General features: G+C 41.1%; 1 protein-coding gene and 1 long non-coding RNA gene across 8 annotated transcripts in view; one reads left to right on the forward strand and one right to left on the reverse strand.

The window, feature by feature from the left end:
* cdh22 (cadherin 22) overlaps positions 1–23147 on the forward strand; it is a 200453-nt gene that overhangs the window by 12795 nt on the left and 164511 nt on the right. For 3 of the 7 annotated variants that reach the window (XM_089009503.1, XM_089009504.1, XM_089009501.1), the window contains exon 2: positions 20963–21197. The exons of 2 other annotated variants lie outside the window; for them this stretch is intronic. Coding sequence is in view for 1 of the 5 variants with exons in the window: in XM_089009500.1 (XP_088865626.1) it covers positions 20963–21020 (58 nt within the window). In the remaining 4 variants the exon portion in view is untranslated. The remainder of the gene's footprint in view (positions 1–20962; positions 21198–23147) is intronic. 2 more of the 7 variants (XM_089009500.1, XM_089009506.1) reach the window with 1 other exon arrangement.
* The window catches only part of LOC148890742 (uncharacterized), a 219077-nt gene continuing 200803 nt past the window's right edge, over positions 4874–23147 (reverse strand). Inside the window, exons 2-3 of the long non-coding RNA XR_016116580.1 lie at positions 5696–7289; positions 4874–5622 (exon numbers count right to left, since the gene is read on the reverse strand). This is a non-coding gene — a long non-coding RNA (uncharacterized LOC148890742). The remainder of the gene's footprint in view (positions 5623–5695; positions 7290–23147) is intronic.

The raw sequence follows: 23147 nt of genomic DNA on the forward strand, positions 1-23147 counted from the left end.
CTTGAGACAAGGCATTTTATATGGCCGTCCTAAATGAAGCTGTTCTTCAGGTGCTCCGCAACGCAGCCTAGCAACTGACGACAAGAGTGTGGCTTATTATTTTTCGCTCTCTCCGGCAGGCTTCTTACTTATTTATTTATTTATTTATTTATTTTATTTATTTTTGTTACTCTTGAAATTGACGAATCCCTGTTGGAAAATGGTATTGTATAATCGAGCTTTCCATTTCCATCCATTTTCAACACCGCTTATCCTGAACAGGGTGGCGGAAGGGTGGTGGTGGTTGGGGGGGTAGTTTCTGGAGCCCATCCACAAAAGCTAATCAAACTTTTGGCGTCCGAAAATAACCCTAAAGACTCAATCTGACTTTCTACACATTTCAAGGAGAATAGCAGAAGTTTGTTTGGCCAACAGCACGAGAACGTGTCACCCACACAATTTAGTGCCATCTAGAGTTGGACCTAAGGAATGCAACGCCCTGTCTCAAAGAAAAATATGAGTTACCTGAACTAAGCAATCGTTAAAATAAAATAAACTATTGAATTGCAATGTAAATGATCACAATCGAGTCATTCTGTAGCTCCATTTAATCGATCAGATCAACATTTGCAGGTTGGATGTGATGCATGGCATGCGCTCAAACGCATATTGACCACCTCGGTGGTCGTCGTCATGCCAGGTGATAGATACAAAGGTCAGTCAGTCCGCTTTGAGTAATTTATTTCCATTCATTACGCTGTAGGAGCAGCATCATCATAATGGCCTCGGCAAACAGACAAATAGCTGCCATAACTTCATAACTTTGCTGCTGTGAAATGTAAATTTCTCCACTGCGAGACTATTAAAGGCAAATCCAATCCAATCCAATCCAATCCAATCCAATCCAATCCATAAACCCCTCCCTTGCTCCCCCCCCAAAAAAAAATCATAATCTTGGCAATAGAAAACAATTCAATAATAATAATGAGCTCCAGTTAGATACCCAAGAGGGTGTGAAGAAAAGTCATTAGATGACAAGAGATATCGGCGTAATCCTCATCGGCTCACGAGGAGGCAATGTATCTTAACAAATGTCAGTTTTGTTCCTCTTTCTTTCAAAGAGTGGAAGAACAAAAGATTAGTTTTGTTTGGAATTATGGCATATTTTTTAGAATTTATTACATGTATTTGTAATCCCCCCAAGAATCCATTGAGGCTTTTCACGAGACTAAAATTGGTAATGGAAAGCGAATTTAAAGCCCTGCAATGGTTTGGTTTCAATATTACAAAAATTCAGAATGCTCAAATGCATGGCCAGAATGTTTTTTTGAGTTATCAGTCCAAACGGAAGGTTATATTTTGTTACCTAGGCAACACATCTGCCAACTTATAACATTTCCCCGTATTTTATAAATTGTTTTATTATTTCAAATAATGTATGGTGTACTATATAACTATATATATATAACTATACAACTTGTACGGGATTTATTTATCTGTATTTTTTATTGTGAACCGATCTTACAGTATGGCTCACATCCAGTTCATCTCAAATGCTGGTAGCAAAAAAACAATGCTGCGGCTGATCGCTAATATAGTCACGGCAAACCAGCAAAAGTAATCTTAAATCGTATTTTTTTAGCGCTGCGTATGGTCAGATTGATAAAAGCATAATGTGCATATGCAGGGTAAACCGTCTGCATTTCTGCTTGTTAGCGTTTTTTTATCATTGTAGTACGGCATACAACCACTTTTATACTGGAATTGTAATCATTTATAAGAGCAGCTATTAGCCAAGGTTGACAGGTATGGTATCACGTCGCTCAAGGCTAAAAGGCAGGACTTGAGTGACGGGGGGGAAGGTGAGAAGGTAGGATCCGAAATACACGGCGAGACAGGTGTTGAGGAACAAGAGTCTTTACTGAGACATGCGAGCAAAAAAATAACAAATAGGGGATGGCGAGTGAAGACAACAAAATAATGGCAGACCTGACGGCAAGGTAATGGCGTGGGTAACTTCCAGAATACTCCGACGGAGACGGTAGTGTGCGATCGGCAAATATAGTCAGAAGGCACAATCAACTGAATGACAAACAGCTGTGGGAACCCAGGTGAGTGATGATGGGAGGGGCCGTCTCCAGGGAGCAGCGGAGGAGGTGACAGGAGGGGCGGGGCGTGCCCAGGACGGCGACGAGATGTGACATATGGTGCAACAATGGTTTAATATGATAAATGTATCTGGAATATCTTTTTAATGCAAAGATTGTTTAATTTCAGTGAGAAGCATGTCACAGGAAATTATATAACCATCAATCATTGTAATGTAACCTTCTGAGAATAAAGACCACATCCGTCGCAGGAATACATTATAGGTTTTTGTTTTTATAAGGTTTTGGTTCTGATACTACGAGACTTACCACCAAAGTTGATATGAGCACAAACTTGAGGCCACGCTCAAGTACATAACAGCTGTGCTTGAAAATGCACAGACAATATTGCCATCCGTCGTCTAAGCCATTGACTCTATGGGGTGACGCGTTCAAGTGCCTTGGATTTCACTTTTACTCACACTGAGGGACCCCACAATAGAGAGATTGTAGACCTGACACTTGGGAAAGTCAGACTTGATAAGAAGGCACCAGTGAAGGCAAGTGTGCACCATTGTTTTTCATGACATATTGAGCAGCTCAATATATGGGAACAAAAAAATGAGTTTCCGTGCTGATAGCCTCTTGACAGCAGATCGTGCTTGAGCTTCGAGACTGAGGCATCATCAGTCGTTTTCCAGCAGATCACTCCTGGGGGCATGGAATTGCCCTGTGTGACCTTATTTCCCAAAGCGTAACCTCAACACTTCAATACCTTTTTTTCAGTTTAGCCTGATATCAGGTCTTCAGGTCAACCATTTTTTAAATGTTGGGACAAACTACCGTTGACAAATTGTCTCGAGTATGGATTTTAAGTTTTCATCATTTCAAATATATCCACCTAGCCTCATGATGGTTGCATAGTGTCTAGACCAGGGGTGGGCAAACTTTTTGAACTGCGGGCCGCATTGGGTTCTAAAATTTGACAGAGGGGCCGGGCCAGGAGCATTTGGAGGGAGTGTTTGGGCCGGAAATACTAAACCTAAAGCATTAAAGGACAACCGACGCCTCTGGACAAGTTATGTCCATAATTTATAAAATCGCTTCAAATGACTTCGACTGAGCGTATTTTACAAAGATTCCACAGCATATAGCTATAGTTTACGTTTTAAGACTTGCGCCGAATATTCATGAAGTCTTGTTTTCGAGTTGATGATGATCCCTATGTGACGTCACGTTTGGACCGCTCTTGACCGAGAAAGCGACACACAATGCACTTTGGGTACTTTGCTTGGTCTGAAAACTTTGTGTTGATCCGTGTTGATGGCGAAATTAGAAGGAAAACACACAAATAACGCCATGGTGAATCGTTGTGAGTTGCACCAGGACAACTATTTGATATTCGCTGACACAAATTCCCAGCTGACAAATCAGCCCATTTCCAACGGAGCTTTGGCGCCATCTTCTGCAGTTTCTGGGTGCTACATTTCTGTCCAGATGCCTCAAAATTACACGGAATATATTATTTAATCGATTGCAAACATTTATGCTTTCCTCTTCAGAACTACAGTAAAGTCTCGTTATATCGATATCGGTTATATCGATAGTACCGCTTATTACGATATTATTTTCATTTCCCTTGCACATTTCTAGTCTTTTTATGTATAATTAGTACCGTTTAGTACGATACCCGGTTGTTACGATAATCCGGTTATTACGGTGCTCCTTTTCATCCCCCGCCGGCCATTTTTGTTGTTTACATCGATATATCCGTCGCGCCATTGGTCAACTTGGTCACGTGTCTTGTTACGTGAGCCGCCATCGGTCGCGCCATTGGTCGACTTGGTCATATGAGCCGCCATCGGTCGCGCTATTGGTCGACTTGGCCGTGTGACTTTGTCACGTGACACGCCATCGGTCGCGCCATTGGTCAACTTGGTCACGTGTCTTGGTTACGTGTCACGCCATCAGTCGCGCCATTGGTCGACTTGGTCAGGTGACTTGGTTACGTGCCCAGCACCCGTGTAGCAGCCATTTTCATTTTCAGGCGCTAGCTCGTGTGTAGCAGACGAGATTGAAGTGTTTGTGTTAAAAGGTAAAAATGGGAAGCAGAAGAAGATTGATGACTTTTTTAAATTGTAAACATAATACAGTAAGATGTAAGCGTTGCAGTTTCCCTGTTGTGTTATGTACATGCCCACTGTACTGTATATGAATGCAATCGTTTTTTGCAACAATGTTTCTTGTTTTGTCTGCTGAAGCGCGATGATTTAGAAAATTATTAACATTCCATACTGTGTATTAAAGGACAGCCAATGTCACTTTTTATTCAAATGCAAATAAAAATGACTTCACGCCAAGACGTCTTGCATTGCTTGTGAATCCAAACAATGGCTTAGGATTCGGATAATATGCTTTCTTGTTACACATCCAGTTATGAATATGTTTCAAATACACTGTAGTTCTGAAGATTAAAGCATACATGTTTATAATCATTAAAGAATTATATGTGCCATTTTGAGGCAACATTGGGGGAACAAAAAAGGGAGCTAATGGCCAGCTCCGTTTCTTATATGGCGCTTGGCTGCCCTCTTTTGGCGGCTTTTGTTTAATGCAGTTCGGCGCAGGATCGGATATATCGATAGTCCCGGTTATATCGATATTTTTTTGGACTCCCTTGGATATCGATATAACGAGACTTTACTGTATTTGAATCATATTCATAACTGGATGAGTAACAAGAAAACATCTTCTCCGAATCTGAAGCCATTGATACTAGTTGACACAAATTCCCAGCAGACAAATCAGCCCATTTCCAACGGAGCTTGGGCGCCATCTTCTGCATTTTCTGGGTGCTACATTGCTGTCATTGACAGCTCGAATTGACATGGGAGGACTCCTTGAATCAATTGCAAAAATTTATGCTTTCCTCTTCAGAACTATTTGAATCATATTCATAACTGGATGAGTAACAAGAAAGCATATTCTCCGAATCTGAAGCCATTGTTTTGATTCTCAAGCAAGGCAAGACGTCTTGGCGTGACGTCACGAACAAGGGGGTGGGACCTTCTGAAACTGGCCATTTCCGGATTCATTTTGAAGACATTTTTATTGGTGTTTTTCATTTAACTAAAAATATCAGCCTGCCCTTTTTGGGTATTTTAGATGCTATAAAACGTTTTTCTGATCAGTCAGTCAGTGGGAAGCACAAAAAAATGGTGCAGGTTGTCCTTTAAATGTAGTGTGTACAAACCTCATAGCACAGTAAGAACCCAATGTATTAACTGTTTTTCAAATGTGAAAAATATCCCTGATCAGTTAATAAATTTGTCTCAAGGAATATGGCGTTTACATACTATTTTGCAGATACTTGGAGGAGGAAATAGAAATAGATTAAAATAACATATGCACTGTGATTCGTCAAGATTGCGTCTGTTTTTAATAAGTTTTCATTGAAGAGGCAAAGTTAAAGAAATCAACATTTATTGAAAAATGGAATCACTTTCAACATTCAAAACATATTATTCCATAACGAAATATTCAAGCTCAATAATACCTACTTGTGTTAAATTCCGCCAAATCATAGACGCCCTCGCCTTCACGCGCAAACCATACACGTGTACCGTCGCCGAGCACGCAGACATAGGCTACCTGCAGTGAAATTTGCATACTCGGCACGGCAGCCAATCAGAAGCCTGCTTCTTTCTTCCGGACTTTCGCAAGCGTTATAAAGTCGTGCAATTGCATGTCATTTTCCAAAATAGATGCACAGAACCTCAGCCCAGAAGAAAGATTCAAAAGAAGCTAACAACATATGTGACGCTACAAAACGTAAATTTACATTAAACCGTGACTGTAAAGTGTACGTGAGACTTATGAAAGGGGCTTAGTGGCTCGTAGGAAGCAATGCAAACGTTACATTGTGCACCACAATCGACTACTGCAGCCAAATCTACAGCCATGCACATTTACCGTAAATTAAGCAAGGTAGCATTTATAGTAGGTACATTCTTGATTAAAAAAAACTTTATACTTTGTGAAAATGTTTTTAAGGTGATTAGTTGTCTCATTGTGCTTCAAGTTGTGAAAAATGGGGCAGGCAACTTTTCAGTTATCTGCCCTGTTTTCCGCTAACTTTTTGTCATGAGTTTCAGACATTGTTTTTACTATAATTTGGGCAAATTCGGCAGGCCGGATTAAAAAGCCTAACGGGCCGTAGTATGCCCATGTCTGGTCTAGACCCTGTAAGAGGTGATTTTTATCCAACCAACCATCCATCCATCCGCTTTCTAGAACGCCCGTTGAACACTGGGGTGTTTCGAATCTGGCTTTAGGCAAGTCTGCAAAACGAAAGAACAATGGCCTCATTCCTTTGTGTTTTTATTGTCATGCCTAGGACTTAATTTGTTGCATGAAGTTCTTCGGAAAATTTATAGCAAGAGCTTGTTATTGCAGTTTTTAATGGCGCACAGCTGTCTGCGCACATTTCAGTAATCCGGGACATGCTGGGATTTATCCTGATAATTCATATCTTTACTAAGATTAAACTTGTTACACTGCTTGTGTGTGTGTTAGTACAGTTACAAGCCTGTATGTCTTGCTTGTTCACCCTCTCTTCTCTTTGTTCCTGTACTTTAATGGGCTTTGTAAGATAATACCCGCGAGATGTAACAATACGTGTGAGCCGGGGGATTGCCAGGGCGCCGCGCTTGGCTCTGAGCAAAAGGTACAGATACCTCTGTCGAAGATATTAATCACCTGTAAGGGTGTCTTTGGTTTATCTTGTCATCTGTCTTGTGATAAGCTATTCAGTGGCAAGGATTTGCTGTTCATAGAGTGATTCTTGTTGCTCAGGCAGGTGATTTGCCCTTATGGGGACCTCAACACACTCCTACTGGGGATCGCAACACACTCCTGATGGGGCCCTCGACACACTCAAGAACTCTATTTTTTGCAAAGCATATGTATTGTGGATAATTTTAGTTTCCGAGGGGTGGGGGAGCAGGGAGGGTGTCCTGAACATGAGTGGCCAAAATTCAATCGCGCAGGAGCTTTCAATGAACTGAAATGCATGTGTGATCAAGCTCAGCTGTAAACCAAAGTCAGTCTTAGTGACATGTTTTCATGCCTGGCGGAGGTCCTCGTGCTGAGTATGCAAGGTTTGCCGGAGACTCGGTTCCCTTGCGTCGTCGCTTAAAGCTGCAATCTCATATTCAGAATGTTCTGTGTAAAAAGAAACAAATAAAAGAAGACATTATTTTTCAACTTTTACAAGTGTTGTGTGGCAGGGCGTGTCAGAAGTTTGGCTAATAAATGTGGTAAAAGTCATTATAATAAGGATTGAATCATAAATATGCGCGAGGTGCGTACGTGCGTGCACGCGGAACCATCGTGTGTTTGAAGATCTCTATGAAAAGACTCTGTTGCGATGCGAGGGAGTTGAGGACACTCCTACACAGTTGGCAGGATATCGTTCTCATCATGCAGCTTGGCACGTTTTATTTATTTAATACACCATTTTGTACACAGGGCCAAATGACAACAAGCAGACCCTTGGTAATAAAACCCAGTGGGCTGCCATCAACATTTCCAACTGGGACCAACCAAGCCGTATGATAAAAATAATCATGATATCAGATGGCCCATCGTCTATCATCTCCCGAAAAGCCGACGAGACCTGCAATCTGGCATCTTCAAATTTCTGTGCAAAACCCATTCATGTTGACAAAAAGAACCCATCGCTTCAAGAGCGCCCATTCTCATTTCGGTCAGCGGTTAATGGACTCGATCGGGGGGCGCAGTTAAGTGGTGGCCATGGTCATCATCAAAAAAAAAATAATACCTTTATACCTTTGACTTCTCCGCACTCTACTTTCAATCACGCCGGAGGCAGAGGCAACACGAGGTTACCCTCAGTTGGGAAAGACATTAAAATATTCAAATAGTCATAATCACAGTAAGTCAATTGTTTTACTCACGCACAAGGCACGCTCGGCTTTTCTCGAGACTGTATGTAGTATTATTCCAGGTCCTTCAGAGGATTCTTGGCCTACAACTCACAACACCTTTGCTAATTTGCCCCCCAAGGTCGGAGGCTCCTCCGAAATCTGCAGTAGTACTGAGAAACGCTCACCACTTCTTGAGCTCGTATTGATAGGGACATTTGGCATCGAAAACAAACTGGTTGGCCTTTGTTCCCCTGGACGCCTTATTTTCCCCGTGTCCAGAAATTTTACGACCAATTTCTAGACATCAGCAAGGCAACCTGTGAGATTTAAGAAGCTGGAGAAATAATGCGACAACCAAATCATCTTTCCCACACATATTTCATTTCTAATTCTTATTTTCATGTTTTTAGTACCAGAATTACATCCTATTGGCGTATCTGGAATTCATCTCTAAATTATATTGGCGATTCGTTCCAGGGACACTTTTAACCATATAGAAGTGAAAACATGATTTTGGGTAACATGTTTGGATCATCTACTGATTTAAAAAATGGCTACCACCCAACTTGAAAATAATGGCTGGCATCAAATCAGACAAAAAATGGGAATAATAGCTGTCACAACCATTACATATTTTTTAACCATTCAAACAAATTCATACTCCATGTTGAAAAAACATATCAAATTGGGGACATAATGAAAGAATCTGCGTTCATCCATCATCAAATCACTTTTCACTTATTTCATTAATCGTTGTTTATTTCACATTAGCGTGATTCGCTTTTATGCCAGGGTGGAATGTATAAATGGAAGCAAAATGAGCGTGTGATGTTTGCCCTGTAGACTACTGCGTGTCCATCTTTGTTCGTCTTGCCTGCTCGGAGATATTGCCATTCAGATTTTTTTTGGGGCGCGGGGGGTTTCAAAAGCAAAACAAGTTTGCGAGATCAATCCATTGCATATTCATTCAAAGATCTGCAGAGATTCTTTGCGTTTCTCCTTTTCTGGCACGCTGTCGTGTCACAGCCCATTTGGGGTATTAGATGACGACACATATTGGATTTGGCAGCTGACATTTTAACCCTGTTTGTCAAAAGTTGATTCTGACAGTGCCAAAGTCTTTGCGGCTCCCCACGGCATTTTCTTAGAGTTTCAACATCTTCACATTTTTTTCCTTCTTCTTCTTCTACTACTTGTTTGAAGGTCACACTAACAAAAAGCTCAGTACTTACTTATTATGTTAAACTAGTGTTGCATTCTTCGTGTCTTTACCACAGACAGAAAAGTACAAAGAAATTAATTATCATTTATATATATATATACCGGCGGCCCGGTAGTCGAGTGGTTAGCACACCGGCTTCACAGTGCAGAGGTCGCCGGTTCGCGTCCCGGTCCGGCCTCCCTGTGTGGAGTTTGCATGTTCTCCCCGGACCCGCATGGGTTTTCTCCGGGTCCTCCGGTTTCCTCCCACACTCCAAAAACATGCATGGCAGGCAGATTGACCACTCCAAATTGTCCCTAGGTGTGAGTGTGAGAGTGACTGTTGTTTGTCTTTGTGTGCCCTGCGATTGGCTGGCAACCAATTCAGGGTGTCCCCCGCCTCGTGCCCGAAGACAGCTGAGATAGGCTCCAGCAACCCCCGTATATATATAAAAGTATATATATAAAAGTATATATATATATACTATATATATATAGTATATATAGTATAGTAGTAAGTATAGTATATATATATATATATATATATATATATATATATATATATATATATATATATATATATATATATATATATATATATATCGATACTACTGCTTATTACGATACCTATTTCTATGAACGCAAGGAGAAAATTTACATGCCGCAGGATCGGATATATCGATAGTCCGGTTATATAGATATTTTTTCCGACTCCTGAGAATATCGATATAACGAGACTTTCCTCATTAGGGTCGCGGGGGTGGCTGGAGCCTATCTCAGCTGTCTTCGGGCACGAGGCGGGGGACATCCTGAATTGGTTGCCAGCCAATCGCAGGGCACACAAAGACCAGTCACTCTCACACTCACACCTAGGGACAATTTGGAGTGGTCAATCTGCCTGCCATGCATGTTTTTGGAGTGTGGGAGGAAACCGGAGGACCCGGACAAAACCCACGCACACACACACACACACACATATATATATATATATATATATATATATATATATATATATATATATATATATATATATATATATATATATATATATATATATATATATATATATATATATATATATATATAATGGGATATAGTATATAATATTAAAGCAAACATGCTTTAGTGTTTGTTATAGTATAATTTATTATTTGTTTTATGTTGTATTTGTATTATTTGTTATAATATATTATTTTATTTTAGTTTGTTTCTATGCTTCCTACTCTTTGTTTTTAATTTATTTGTGGTTGTACGGATTCATTTATTAGCGATTTGTATACAGTGGGGGTTGTTTTCAAGGGCTCTCGAAATGCACTTGAGTGGAATTGAACTGAGTCAAGAAATCATCTCATGCCACAGGTATCGCTCATAAGAACATTAATATTGATCGGTCCTATGGAAGGATCTGTGCACCCCAAATGAATCCAACATTTATGTGAACTTCAAATTGTCTCGTCTCACTAAGGTTTTTTGGTTCAATTGCCCCCTCCCCCCTTGTTGTCTGACATTATGCAAAATGTTACAAATGCATTCTTCACGCTCGCCATTGCGTGCGTACACCTCTTGTGTGCACCTGTGTCTTTCTGCTGTCTGGCAGGTGCAGAGGAGTACAGCTTCATCACTTTGAATGACAAGTCGCATTTCCCTGTCACTGTCCTTTGAGTCTGCTCAACCCACTGGGAGTGAAGCGAGAAGTCGCCGGTGGTGTCTTGACTTTGACTATCATTTGTTCCCATGACGTCAATTGAAATCCACATTTAAACATACACAAAACCCAACCATGAGCCTTAAATTACTGCCGATTCAAATTCCAAAATGCCACTTGTAGCTTCAGCGCTCATGATTGCCATCCGTGTCTTCAGGCTTTCATGAATATAAACCGAAGGCTATCAAGTTTTGGATGGCACGTTCCCCTCCACACACACATTGACTTCTCGTTCCTCTGGCCTTCTTTCACATCTCCTGTTAATTGTCTCCCTGCCAAAGTGGTCCTTTATGAATATTAGTTGTTAATGTGCCATTGACTATTCCGCTCACAGGCGCAGTGAGCGAAAGTGGAGGTGGAGGTTGGTGGAGGTGGGTGCCAGCTGGGAATCCACAGATCCATTATTCATGGTTCCCTGTGGTCTTGTAGCCAACACGGACACACGACCTGCCAAAATCAAACAGGACTAGTAAGTTAAATGGCCCGTGGGACGCTCCAGCATCTGGTACAGGGCGACTGCGGGGTTGAAAGTCAGATCAGAAAAGGAGTGGCTCAGAGAGAACGATGAGCTTGAAAAAAGAGGGGGTAACTACCCCGATTTCAGGCCAGTGAAACACATTTGAAAGTCTACACAAGGCTTCTTTGCCTCCTGCTTCTTCTTCTTGCTTGTTTTGAGGCTTTCTTTGGTAGGAGCATATCAATAACCACAGAGTCATGAATTGCGCATGCTGAGACGGAGGAACGGAGGTCTGCCTGCTGACTACAAATGCGTGCAAGAGTACCCGAGACGGGTGCAGTCCAAACACATTTGACATGCACCGTCTTCCTTCTCCATGATGTGAGAATGTTTTACTTTATTTGAGGTCGGTTTGACAGTTTTGTGCTGCTGAGTCCAACCCGCTCCATTTTTCATTGTCAGAGCAACGCAGGATGTGCCCTTGCCAGACTTAAGTCGCCACCGTTTGGATGTGAATTGACAAGACTTAAATTCAAGTACAGTGGTACCTCGGTTCTCGAACGCCTCACAGTTCGAACAAATCTGAGTTCGAAAATAATATTCTAGATATTCTTGCTTCGTAGTTCGAACACCAATCGATGTTCGAACGCCAATACGGCGCGTGAGTGCGTACGCGAGGGTGGGGTGCTCAGCGGCGTACGGGTGTATCGCTCTCTCCGTGACCAACTCTTGTCGCTTGCGGACGTGCTGCGTTTTGCTCTAGCGTTTAATATAGGTGTACGAAGAGTTTTAGAACGTAATCATGCCTCCAAAGAAAGTAAGTGCTGCTTAAAGTGACAAAAAAAAGTAGTGCGTACAACTATTGCATTTAAGAAAGAAATAATCGCAAAATATGAAGGAGGTGTGCGAGTGTCTGATCTGGCTAGGGAATACAGCATGGCGAAATTTACGAACAGTAAGATATTAAAGAATAAGGAGGCTGTGAAATCTAGTGATGTGACTGTGGGAGTGAGAGCAAGTGTCATTGTATAGATATTTTAAGAGAAAAGAACATCCTGTAGCCGCGTCATCCGTAGCTGTCACGTTCCGAGCGAGAGTGACGGCAGCTGACTCGTCGGAACGTAGTGGAATGTCTGGGATCCCAAAGCAGACACGTACTAACCAAGCAGGATGTTTATTCACAAACACTATATTCAATCAGTATTATTTATTTTGCTTGCTTCTATTTGAAATGAGAGGGTGTGAGTAGTGTAAAAAAAACCTGACAAATCAATTTTCTGCTAATATCTAACTTTTACCACCAAATTGTTTTTAAACTGATTGTTATATTAAGAGTTGTAATGAAATCCATAAATGTTAATATGCTCTTGGTAAATCACTGTGTCAATGCCGTAGATCTTAATCCACTTTTAATTAATTTCTTCATTGAACCACAAGCAGTTTGCTTTCCATGTGACCACATTTGGGAATGATTGAACAGAGCTTATGAACACCGTACGAATGGTATGTAATCCTTTTGAAAACAATGAGAAATACAGTGCATGTCATTTTAGAACCATGTAAATTGGCCTAAAGGTCCGCTATTATGAGGGAAAACGCCATAGGCAAACAAACAAATTGCATCCGTGTTCTCATAGACAATAAAGCAATGGGCTTTTTGAAAATAAACTGTGAAGCAACACAGGTAGACACACACCACTAGATTACTCACTCACTAGATTATAGTAATACCTCGGTTTACGAACGCTTTTGCGAACGAACTTTTCGCCTTACGAACATTAAATTCCCGAGAATATAATCTTGGCATACGAATTCGTTTTCGGGAAACACACGGAGCGCCCCAATGGCTGGCGGACTAGTTTCCGGTAGAAGAACACGGTAGAACCACACGGCCAAACAGCGCCACCGTGGCTTCCGGACTACTTTTAAACACCCACTTTCTTTGAGTGCACACAGTTTAGACGTGGTTTGTTATGGAGTGGATACTCTTGCTTGTTTGGGACCAAATAAGACCCCACCACAGGCTAGTGTTATTCCAAAGAGGACACAAAAGAAAATTACGGTTGAGCAGAATTAGTTCATTGAAAAACATGAGGGAGGCAATAGAAGAGGTTGAAAAACTTCTGTTGATTTGGATTAACGAAAAGCAGCTAGTAGGGAACAGTGTGCGTGGTTATTATCGCAGAGAAAGCACTGCAACTTCACTCGGATATCATCGAGAGGCAACTACATCAACGACCATCACAAAGGTAAATAAAACGACTTTATTATATACTACAGTTTATTTCTTTAATTACAATACAATAGCATATTTATTATACATTAAATAAGGCATATTTTCGGCAGTTTTAAGGCTTATTTCTAGGAAAATTATGTTTTATGGGGACTTGGAAACGGATTATTCTCATTTTTCATTCACACTTTCTGGGAACCAATTAAGTTTGTTAGCTGAGGTATCGCTGTACTTTATCCTCTGCAAAAAACTCCATTGTTGCTATTATTGCAACAACTAAATTGGTTTAGTGCCGCTGCTTTTATTTTATGTATTTATCTTCTCACTGTCCCGGTTTGCATTTTACTGCCCTCTCTCTGTCAAGGGCCGTACACCTGAAGGATCGCAACTGCGTTTTCATTCACTTGAGCGACGAAATATCATTTGAAAATGTACAGTGAGACCTCAACTTACAAACACCTCAATTTACAAACTTTTTGTCTTACAAACGTCAAATTTATGAAAATTAAACCTTATAATAAGCACTATTTTCATAATACACACCCACCACGGCTGGCGGAGTGATCTTCGGCGAAGCACACGACCGAACAGCACCAGAGGTTAAGTTATCAACAGTCCTTATGGAAGGTGACTCTCCTTCCATAAGCCATCAACGACCATCAAAAAGGTAAATAAAACTTTATTTTACAGCACAGTTTATTTCTTTAATTACAGTCGGCATGTAATGCGTCTCTCTTTCCAAACAGCAATTCCCTTTGACCTTCGACCTCCAACGCCATTCCATCAAGCCGTAAATGACCATCACAAATGTAAATAAAGTGACTTTATGATTGATACAATGCAGTGTATTTCTTTCATTACAATACAATAGCACATTTATTATACATAGAATAAGGTATGTTGTGTGTAGTTTTAAGGCTTATTTAGTTGAAAAGTATATTTTATGGAAACCCGGGAACGGATTATTCCCATTTTAATGGTTTCCTATGGGAATTTTTTTTGAGATACACACTTTTTGCCTTACACACTCTGTCTGTCTATTTTTTTTTTCACTACAACCATTGTTGTCATGGGAACAAATGCTACTCCAAGTCGACACAACATCGTATCCAAGTAAGCTTATGGTCGCTTCCAAATAAATTTGAGTCCAAGCAACAATCGCTATTTGGAGGTCGACTCATCAAAGCTTGATTATTATGTATAGTGAGCATAAAATAATCATATTGACATAGATCGTCTGGTTTTAGTTGGCCTCTTGTTGTCATCTTCTCCCTCTGCCGCTTCCCATCCATTATTTGTGAGCCCCAGATTAACGCATGCGACAAAGCAGCGAGCGGGAAAGGACATTAATAGCTACTCCAAGCAAGAGTGCTGTCACGGGAGGCATGCTCGTGAGTAAATTACGCCAGGCGGTGCGGCTGCATAACGCAACAGTTTGGCAACCGAGCTTGAAATGTGGAGTGTCTGGGCGTGGGGGCTCTTTTGTTGGTGGGGTAGTGCTTGCAGGGACTTACCACCAGGTATCGATAAAAAGGTTTCTTCATCCATCACCTGTACTTCTTTGAAGGTGTCGGACGTTTCACTTCTCATCCAAGTGGCTTCGTCAGAGAACTAAAAAAGCTGACAAAGCTGAAGAAACATATTCATCATTGGACCACTCCTGTACGACTGGGAGCTTACACAGACGTATTAACAATAGGTAGTCATCCATCCCTCCATTCTTCCGCAGCACTCGTTCGCTAATAAGTGTGTGTGTTCATGCCGCACACATGTTCACACACACACGGCCAAATTGCATCCCCACGATGGTCAACATCGGCTCGTGATAATATGGAAATAAATAATTCGGGGAAGTGATAATGCATATACAATGTCATGCAAATATTAATAATACAATCTACTTGCCCCCCCCCCCCCACACACACACACAGTTTTTCACGTGATGTCCACATTATTCTCACGGCCACGGTCGTCAAAGTTTTTTTGCTTATCTATTGATGGGCGTGCCTCTAATGCAGGTGTTGGGAACCAATGGCTCGCGAGCCACATATGGCTCTTGGTCATTGCATCTGGCTCGCCGATAAAATTAAATACATATTCTCACTTTTTCGCTGTTCATTTCCTGTTTGGGCGGCAGTTGGCGGAAAGCGCAATTTAGATTGGATGATACTGACCTATGGCTGTTGATGTCGAAACAGGTAAACGCCCCATTTTAAATAGGTCTGACAAGTAAAAAAATGACGAGTATCGTATTCTTCAGGTTGAATGGACGGATGGATTCGCCTTTGTGGATAGAAAATGTTCTGCCATGATTCCAATTTGCAATGAAACAATACCATGAATGAAACAGTTGAATAACAGTGACACTTTGACAAGCCCCGTGCTAACGTTAGCATCAATATACTTCTGTGAGAGACAGCATAAAGCAAGCGTGCAAGCTAATGAGCCGTGTGCAGCCTAGCTGGCAGTAGCTTCGCCTATGCACCCGGCAAGTTGACTTTCATTCCGATCATTTGGCTGGATTTTTTTTACCAATCACGAGGAACGGAAAACTATTCCTATTAATTGTGAGTATTATCACAAAGTTTTTTTAAATAATATATTCAGACATTTTTTTGAAATCATGTGCGTGTGTGTGTGTGTGTGTGTGTGTCTGTGTGTGTGTGTGTGTGCGTGTGTGTGTGTCTGTGTGTGTGTGTGTGTGTGTGTGTGTGTGTGTGTGTGTGTGTGTGTGTGTGTGTGTGTGTGTGTGTGTGTGTGTGTGTGTGTGTGTGTGTGTGGCTCTTTTATGGCTCTCTTAGTCAAAAAGTTTCCCGACCCCTGCTCTGATGTATAATAATAATAATAATAATAATAATACATTTTATTTCAAGCGCCTTTCAAAACACCCAAGGACACTTTACAATAAAAACAATAAAACAAAGCACATAACAATAAAACCATAAGTAAAATGATACATAATAAAATAGCAGATAGAACTATACATTGAAAGCAATTTTAAACAAGTGGGTTTTGAGGTGAGCCTTGAAAATAGGGAGGGAGTCAATATTGCGGATGTTGGGTGGAAGAGAATTCCAGAGTTTGGGAGCAGAGCGGCTGAAAGCTCTGCAACCCATCGTGGTGAGACGGGCAGAGGGCACATAGAGGTGAAGGGAGGATGAAGATCTGAGGGACCGAGAGGGAACAGAGATTTGAAGCAGGTCAGAAAGATAGGGAGGGGCAAGGTTATGTATGGCTTTGAATGTGAACAGAAGTATTTTGAATTCGACACGATGTTTAACAGGTCGCCAGTGGATTGCTGGAGGACAGGGGTGATGTGGTGAAAGGAGGGGGTTCTAGTGATGATCCGGGCTGAAGAATTTTGGACGAGTTGGAGTTTATGGAGAAATTTTTGGTTGATACAGAAGAGAAGTGCGTTGCAATAATCGATGCGGGAGGTGACGAGACTGTGGATAAGGATAGCAGTGGTGTGAGGGGTGAGCGAGGGACGGAGATTTGGTGGATACAGGTGCGGCTCTAGGATTTTACAGCAATAAATAGTGGCCCGGTGGTTTACTGCTTAGCATGTTGGCCGCGCAATTTAGAGGTGCAGTGTTTTTTTCTAGCTGTGGACATTTCCGTGTGGGGACTGTAGGTTCTCCAAGTGTCCCATGTGTCCCACTTGAAAAGCTAAAAATATAAATATGTATTTCACGATTTATATATATTGTATCGTTAATTTAGCTGAACATGTTAACAAAAGCGTCCAACATTAGTACCAACTATAAGATGCAGTTGCACTAAAACAAATAAAAACATACAACTGTGCCGGTTTGTGTGTCCAAATAGAAACTTGACTCTTCTGTGGTTAATTTACGCCAAAGCCTTCGAGTGTTTTTGTCCTCAGATGCTCTTCTCTTAATTGCTTTTGACACATGGCCAAAAACTGGTTTTCAAAATCTATTGAGTGGGTTTCTTTTCGTGTCATCCACAGTGGTATGACCTCCACCGCCATATCTTTTTGTTGCTTTTTTATTTATTTTTTGACGCCTAAGGACTTGTGACGTGAAAAGGCTGCACATTTAGTTCCAAGTCTTTGAACAGAAATAATGACCAAAATGATAAAATAGTTTCCTGACGCGTGACACAGTCAAGGGACCGGCGGGGCTACTTTTAGCTAATTAGCTTTCAACACAGCAAAACAAAACTCTCGGCTGTGCTGGCGGCCTTCCTGAAAAGACGTCAAAAGTTCCAAGCGGCTTTGTGAAGCGTCCTCTCACTTGAAACGCGGAGCATTAGCAGTTGATTAAGAAGTGGCCTCACTGCTTCTCGGTCCTTCCCCTTATTAAATCATCGGAAGACTTTTTGCAGGTTCGGCCAGCTTGGCTGTTCAAGCAACACACGCACAGTGTAATTCATCTTTTTTTTCACTGATGTTTGTTCTATTCATCATTGCAAAATAAATTAATATGATGATGATGTCACGTGATGCTACTACACCAATTTGCGACGATAAAGAGATTTTCACTTACATTGTTATTTGTTTTCCTATTATCCCAAATGACACTTTCTGCATGAGGCTTTAAAATAAACACATTTGGGCATAGTTTCAATTTTATATTAAATCCGCCATATGGCTTTGTTCCCTTTTAACCATTCAAAGCATGTTTGAAATCAGTTTTTCATTCCATGTTTTGCTCAACATTAATTCAAGGAATTATTTTATATTCAGGTTCCAGTTTGTACTTCTGGATTTAACTTTTTTCCCTTCTTAATATTAAAATCACATTTTTAAACCTATTTAAAGCATGCAGCAGTGAGTTTTTTAATGCAGTTTTCAGTTGCAGTTTTTTAATGCAGTTTATGTTTTGCTTAATCAGAATCAGAATCAAAGGCTTTAATCGTCCCACAATAGGGAAATTTGCACAAAAAAAATAGCTGGCCAGTATGGAGATCGAACCCACGACCTTGGCATTATTAGCAAAATGCTCTAACAAAGTGAGCTAACCAGCCACACGGCTGAATTCAATCATTTTATATTCAGGTTCTAGGTCAGTGATGGGCAAACTACAGCCCGCGGGCCACATACGGCCCGTTAGGCTTTTTAATCCGGCCCACCGAACTTGTCAAAATTATAGTAAAAACAGTGTCTGAAACTCGTGACAAAAACTAGCAGACAAAATGGCAGACAACTCTGAAAAGTTGCCTGCCACATTTTTCACAACTTGAAACACGATAAGACCATCGTCACAAAGTATTACGTTTTTTATATTAATTAAGGCTGTACCTACAACAAATGTTACCTTGCTTAATATACTGTAAATGTTCAAGGCTGCAGATTGCACTGCAGTAGTCATTTGTCACTATGGTGCACAATGCAATTTTTGCATTGCCTGCTGCAAGCCACTAAGCCCCTTTCATAACTCTCACGTACACTTTACAGTCACGGTTTGATATAAATTTAGTTTTTTTTAGCGTCACACATGTTGTTAGCTTCTTTTGAATCTTTCTTCTGGGCTGAGGTTCTGTGCATCTATTTTGGAAAATGATATGCAAATGCACAACTTTATAACGCTTGCGAAAGTCCGGAAGAAAGAAGCAGACTTCTGATTGGCTAGTATGCAAATTTCAACTGCAGGGAGCCTATATTTGTGTGCTTGGCGACGGTACACGTGTACTGTTTGCGCGTGAAGGCGAGGGCGTCCGTGGCGAGTTTGTAGAGCGCGCGGTCAGGACAATCCATCCATGATTTAGCGGAGTTTAAGGTATTAGTGAGCTTGAATATTTCGTTGTGGAATATGTTTTGAATGTTGAAAGTGATTCAATTTCACAATAAATGTTGATTTTTTAACTTTGCACCTTTGCACCTCCTCCCAGTATCTGCGAAAAAGTCTGTAAATGCCATATCTTGCATATTCCTTGAGACAAATTTATTAATTGATCAGGGATATGTTTCACATTTGAAAGACAGTTAATAAATTGGGTTGTTGTGCTATGAGGTTTGTACACACTACGTTTAAAGGACAACCGGCACCATTTTTTTGTGCTTCCCACTGACATCAGAAAAACGTTTTATAGCATCTAAAATACCCAAAACAGGCAGGCTGATATTTTTAGTTAAATGAAAAACACCAATAAAAATGACTTCGGAAATGGCCAGTTTCAGAAGGTCCCACCCCCTTGTTCGTGACGTCACGCCAAGACGTCTTGCCTTGCTCGAGAATCAAAACAATGGCTTCAGATTCAAAGTCAAGTCAAAGTCAAAGTCAAAGTCAGCTTTATTGTCAAATATGCTAATATGCATGACATACAGCACAGATGATTCGGAGAATATGCTTTCTTGTTACTCATCCAGTTATGAATATGATTCAAATAGTTCTGAAGAGGAAAGCATAAATGTTTGCAATTGATTCAAGGAGTCCTCCCATGTCAATTCGAGCTGTCAATGACAGCAATGTAGCACCCAGAAAATGCAGAAGATGGCGCCCAAGCTCCGTTGGAAATGGGCTGATTTGTCTGCTGGGAATTTGTGTCAACTAGTATCAAATAGTAGTCTTGGTGCAACACACAACGATTTACCATCACAGTATGTGTTTTCCTTCTAATTTTGCCATCAACACGGATCAACACGAAGTTTTCAGACCAAACAAAGTACCGCAAAATACATTGTGTGTCGCTTTCTCGGTCAGGGTGCGGTCCAAACGTGACGTCACATGGGGATCGTCATCAACTCGAAAACAAGACTTCATGAATATTCAGCGCGAGTTTTAAAACATTAACTATAGCTATATGCTTTGGAATCTTTGTAAAATACGCCCAGTCAAAGTCATTTGAAGTGATTTTATAAATTATGGACATAACTTGTCCTAAGGCGTCGGTTGTCCTTTAATTCTTTAGGTTTAGTATTTCCGGCCCAAACACTCTCTCCAAATGCTCCTGGCCCGGCCCCTCTGTCAAATTTTAGAACCCATTGGGGCCTGCTAGTCAAAAAGTTTGCCCACCCCTGTTCCAGGTTGTCTTTCTGGGTTGAACTTTTTTCCCTGTCAATATTTCAATAATATTTTAACCCATTTAAAGCATGTGACAACCAGTAAAATATACATACAAATGTTAACTGCCTTAAAATTGCAGTGGGAGAATGGCAGGCTAATGCAGACGGTAGAAGAAAAACAAATCAGACATGGGAATCGAAAGTATCATATTCAGGCATAATTAGACACATTTTGTGATTAGCGGATATCCGGGCAAACGAAATAGCTCCGCTAGCCCACGGGCAAGGTCATCATCATGCCCATTCAGCCATTCCCTCTTGATTTAGTTTTCCAACGTGTTGCGTAATGTTTCTGTCTTCTTACAAATGCCTTTCATTTCCAGCGTACGTCGGGTGCTCATCTCGTCCATTTGGAGAGCACCACACCCGGATCAAGAAAAGGTAATTCATTCCAAGTCATTCATTGCTCGGTAAACGAAGCATCGTTTGGAAAAGCCTTTGTATTACTTGTGGCGGCACTGAGCTTCATTCCAGCCAAAACCCGTGAAAAATGCAGCGACGAATGCACCTGACAGCGCACACGCACTCCGAATCCGCATCCCAAGAGTAATCTGACAGGTGAGAAAAGCTTACAGCAAGGTTAAAGGGGAGGGGAGTACATTACATTAGTGGGTCGCCTCTCCAGAGACGGGCCCATATTTCACTGTTACGCGACAAACGGCGTATTGCACAACATACGAGCATATTTCTAAAGATGACAGTCTCCTTTTGCCAGGGCTTTTTTTTTGTCGTGATTGCGTCACCGCATTGAAGTAAAATCAGCACTGAACCTTTTTTTTTTAAATCACACGTTAGGTAATGTGTGTTTATCAAAAAAGTAGCCACTTCCAGGATAGCATAAATTAAGGAAGATTATACCTTGAAAAAAAGAGATTTTTGATGTCATTTTATTGCAAAGCCAGGCGTATTATTGAGCTCTTCATGTGTTGCGCTCCATCGAAAGTGTCCATCGAACGAAATCATTAGCTCCCTCAGACTTTTATTGATCCAAGGCCACATGTTTTACGCAAGGGAAAAAAGTACTGCCCACCACCAAAAAAACAACAACAAATTGTCACCAAAGGTTTTTGGTCTGAATTATTGACAAATCGACTCAATGTGACATTATGGCCTAATTTATTTGAAAATAAATTTGAAATGTAGTTGAATGTATTAAATAGACCTTTCCATTGTATATTCTGTCATCGGGGAGGAGAGCACGGTGGAGACTGGTTAGCATGCTGGCTTCACAGTGCAGTGGTACGGGGTTCAATTCCGGCTCAGGCCTCCCTGTGGGGAGTTTGCATGTTCTCCACAGGCCTACGTGGGTTTTCTTCGTTTTGTTCGTTGATGTTCGTTCATGTTCGTTCATGTGCCCTGCGATTGGTTAATGCTTTCCCGTGTATGTCTGAAAACGGTTTGGGATTGTCCTAGTGACAGTACGTGCATTATAAAATGGATGGAAGAGAATTCAATTGTCCCGCCTGTTTCCATCTCTCACCAACATTGAGGGATGAAAAAACATAATATATTTGTCGTAAATAATTCAAGTCGTTCTTCCCGAGTCGTGAAATGACATTCAAATGCTTGTAAAGCAAGAGCTCGTCCTTATTCAAGCAGAGCAAATAAGTTCTTTTGCCAATTACATCAACAAGCAACCCAGTTTTTTTATTTTAATATTTAACATTTGGTCATTTGCAGCACTTGGTAAACACTTGGAAGACATCTCCGAAAATGTGTCCTTTGCAAGCATTGAGCACCAAAATCGTGTCGAAAGGAGAGGACATTTTTTTTTGGCAGGAAAATAATTTCGAAGGAAGACTATGAAGTCATGGTCGGCTGCCAACTGGCAGCGGCTTTTTGGGACCGGAAACGTGGTGCTCGCGCAGCTGCTGTTTTGATCCATTGCCACTTGGCCATCATGCCAATGATCAAGTCGTTCGCATCGAATGTTCTCTGACACATGTGGGAGACCTTGATTGGAGAAGAATGCTGTTTTGGTGCCCGTCCCTATGATGTGTGATTCTCTTGGGGGGGAGACCTGACATACCATTTATCATTGTCTACAAACAGCACTTTTCATATTAGCTAGTTTATGGTGCTGTTCTTGGACATACATCTTCGACAACAATTACTACTTTCCTATCAGCTAGTGCGTGGTGGCCGTCTCATGTCATTTTAGAATGTGACAGAAAGAATACAGAAATAAGGAATAGACAAGTTTATCATCAAATAGTTACACGGACATTTCTTGAAAACGTGTTTCACAACATAAAGACTCCATTTTGGTTGATGTTCCTGATTTTCAAAATAAAACGACATTGCAGACAAAGATGTTTCCAAATGTCCCGCTGTTTGGCCATGCGAAATCGTGTTTCTGACTGTCATATGATGTGGCCTGCTGAATTATTTGGAGCTGGCATGGTGGCCATGATGCAAGCGAGCTAATGAGCAGCTGTTCTCCATTAAAGTAGCGGGGGGGGATTTGTGAGATAGTGGGCAAAATGGGGTCGCGGCTTCTTGGAGATA

Source organism: Hippocampus bargibanti, linkage group LG12 (assembly GCF_051943395.1).
Source record: "Hippocampus bargibanti isolate YZ-2025 linkage group LG12, ASM5194339v1, whole genome shotgun sequence".
Taxonomy (NCBI): Eukaryota; Metazoa; Chordata; class Actinopteri; order Syngnathiformes; family Syngnathidae; genus Hippocampus; species Hippocampus bargibanti.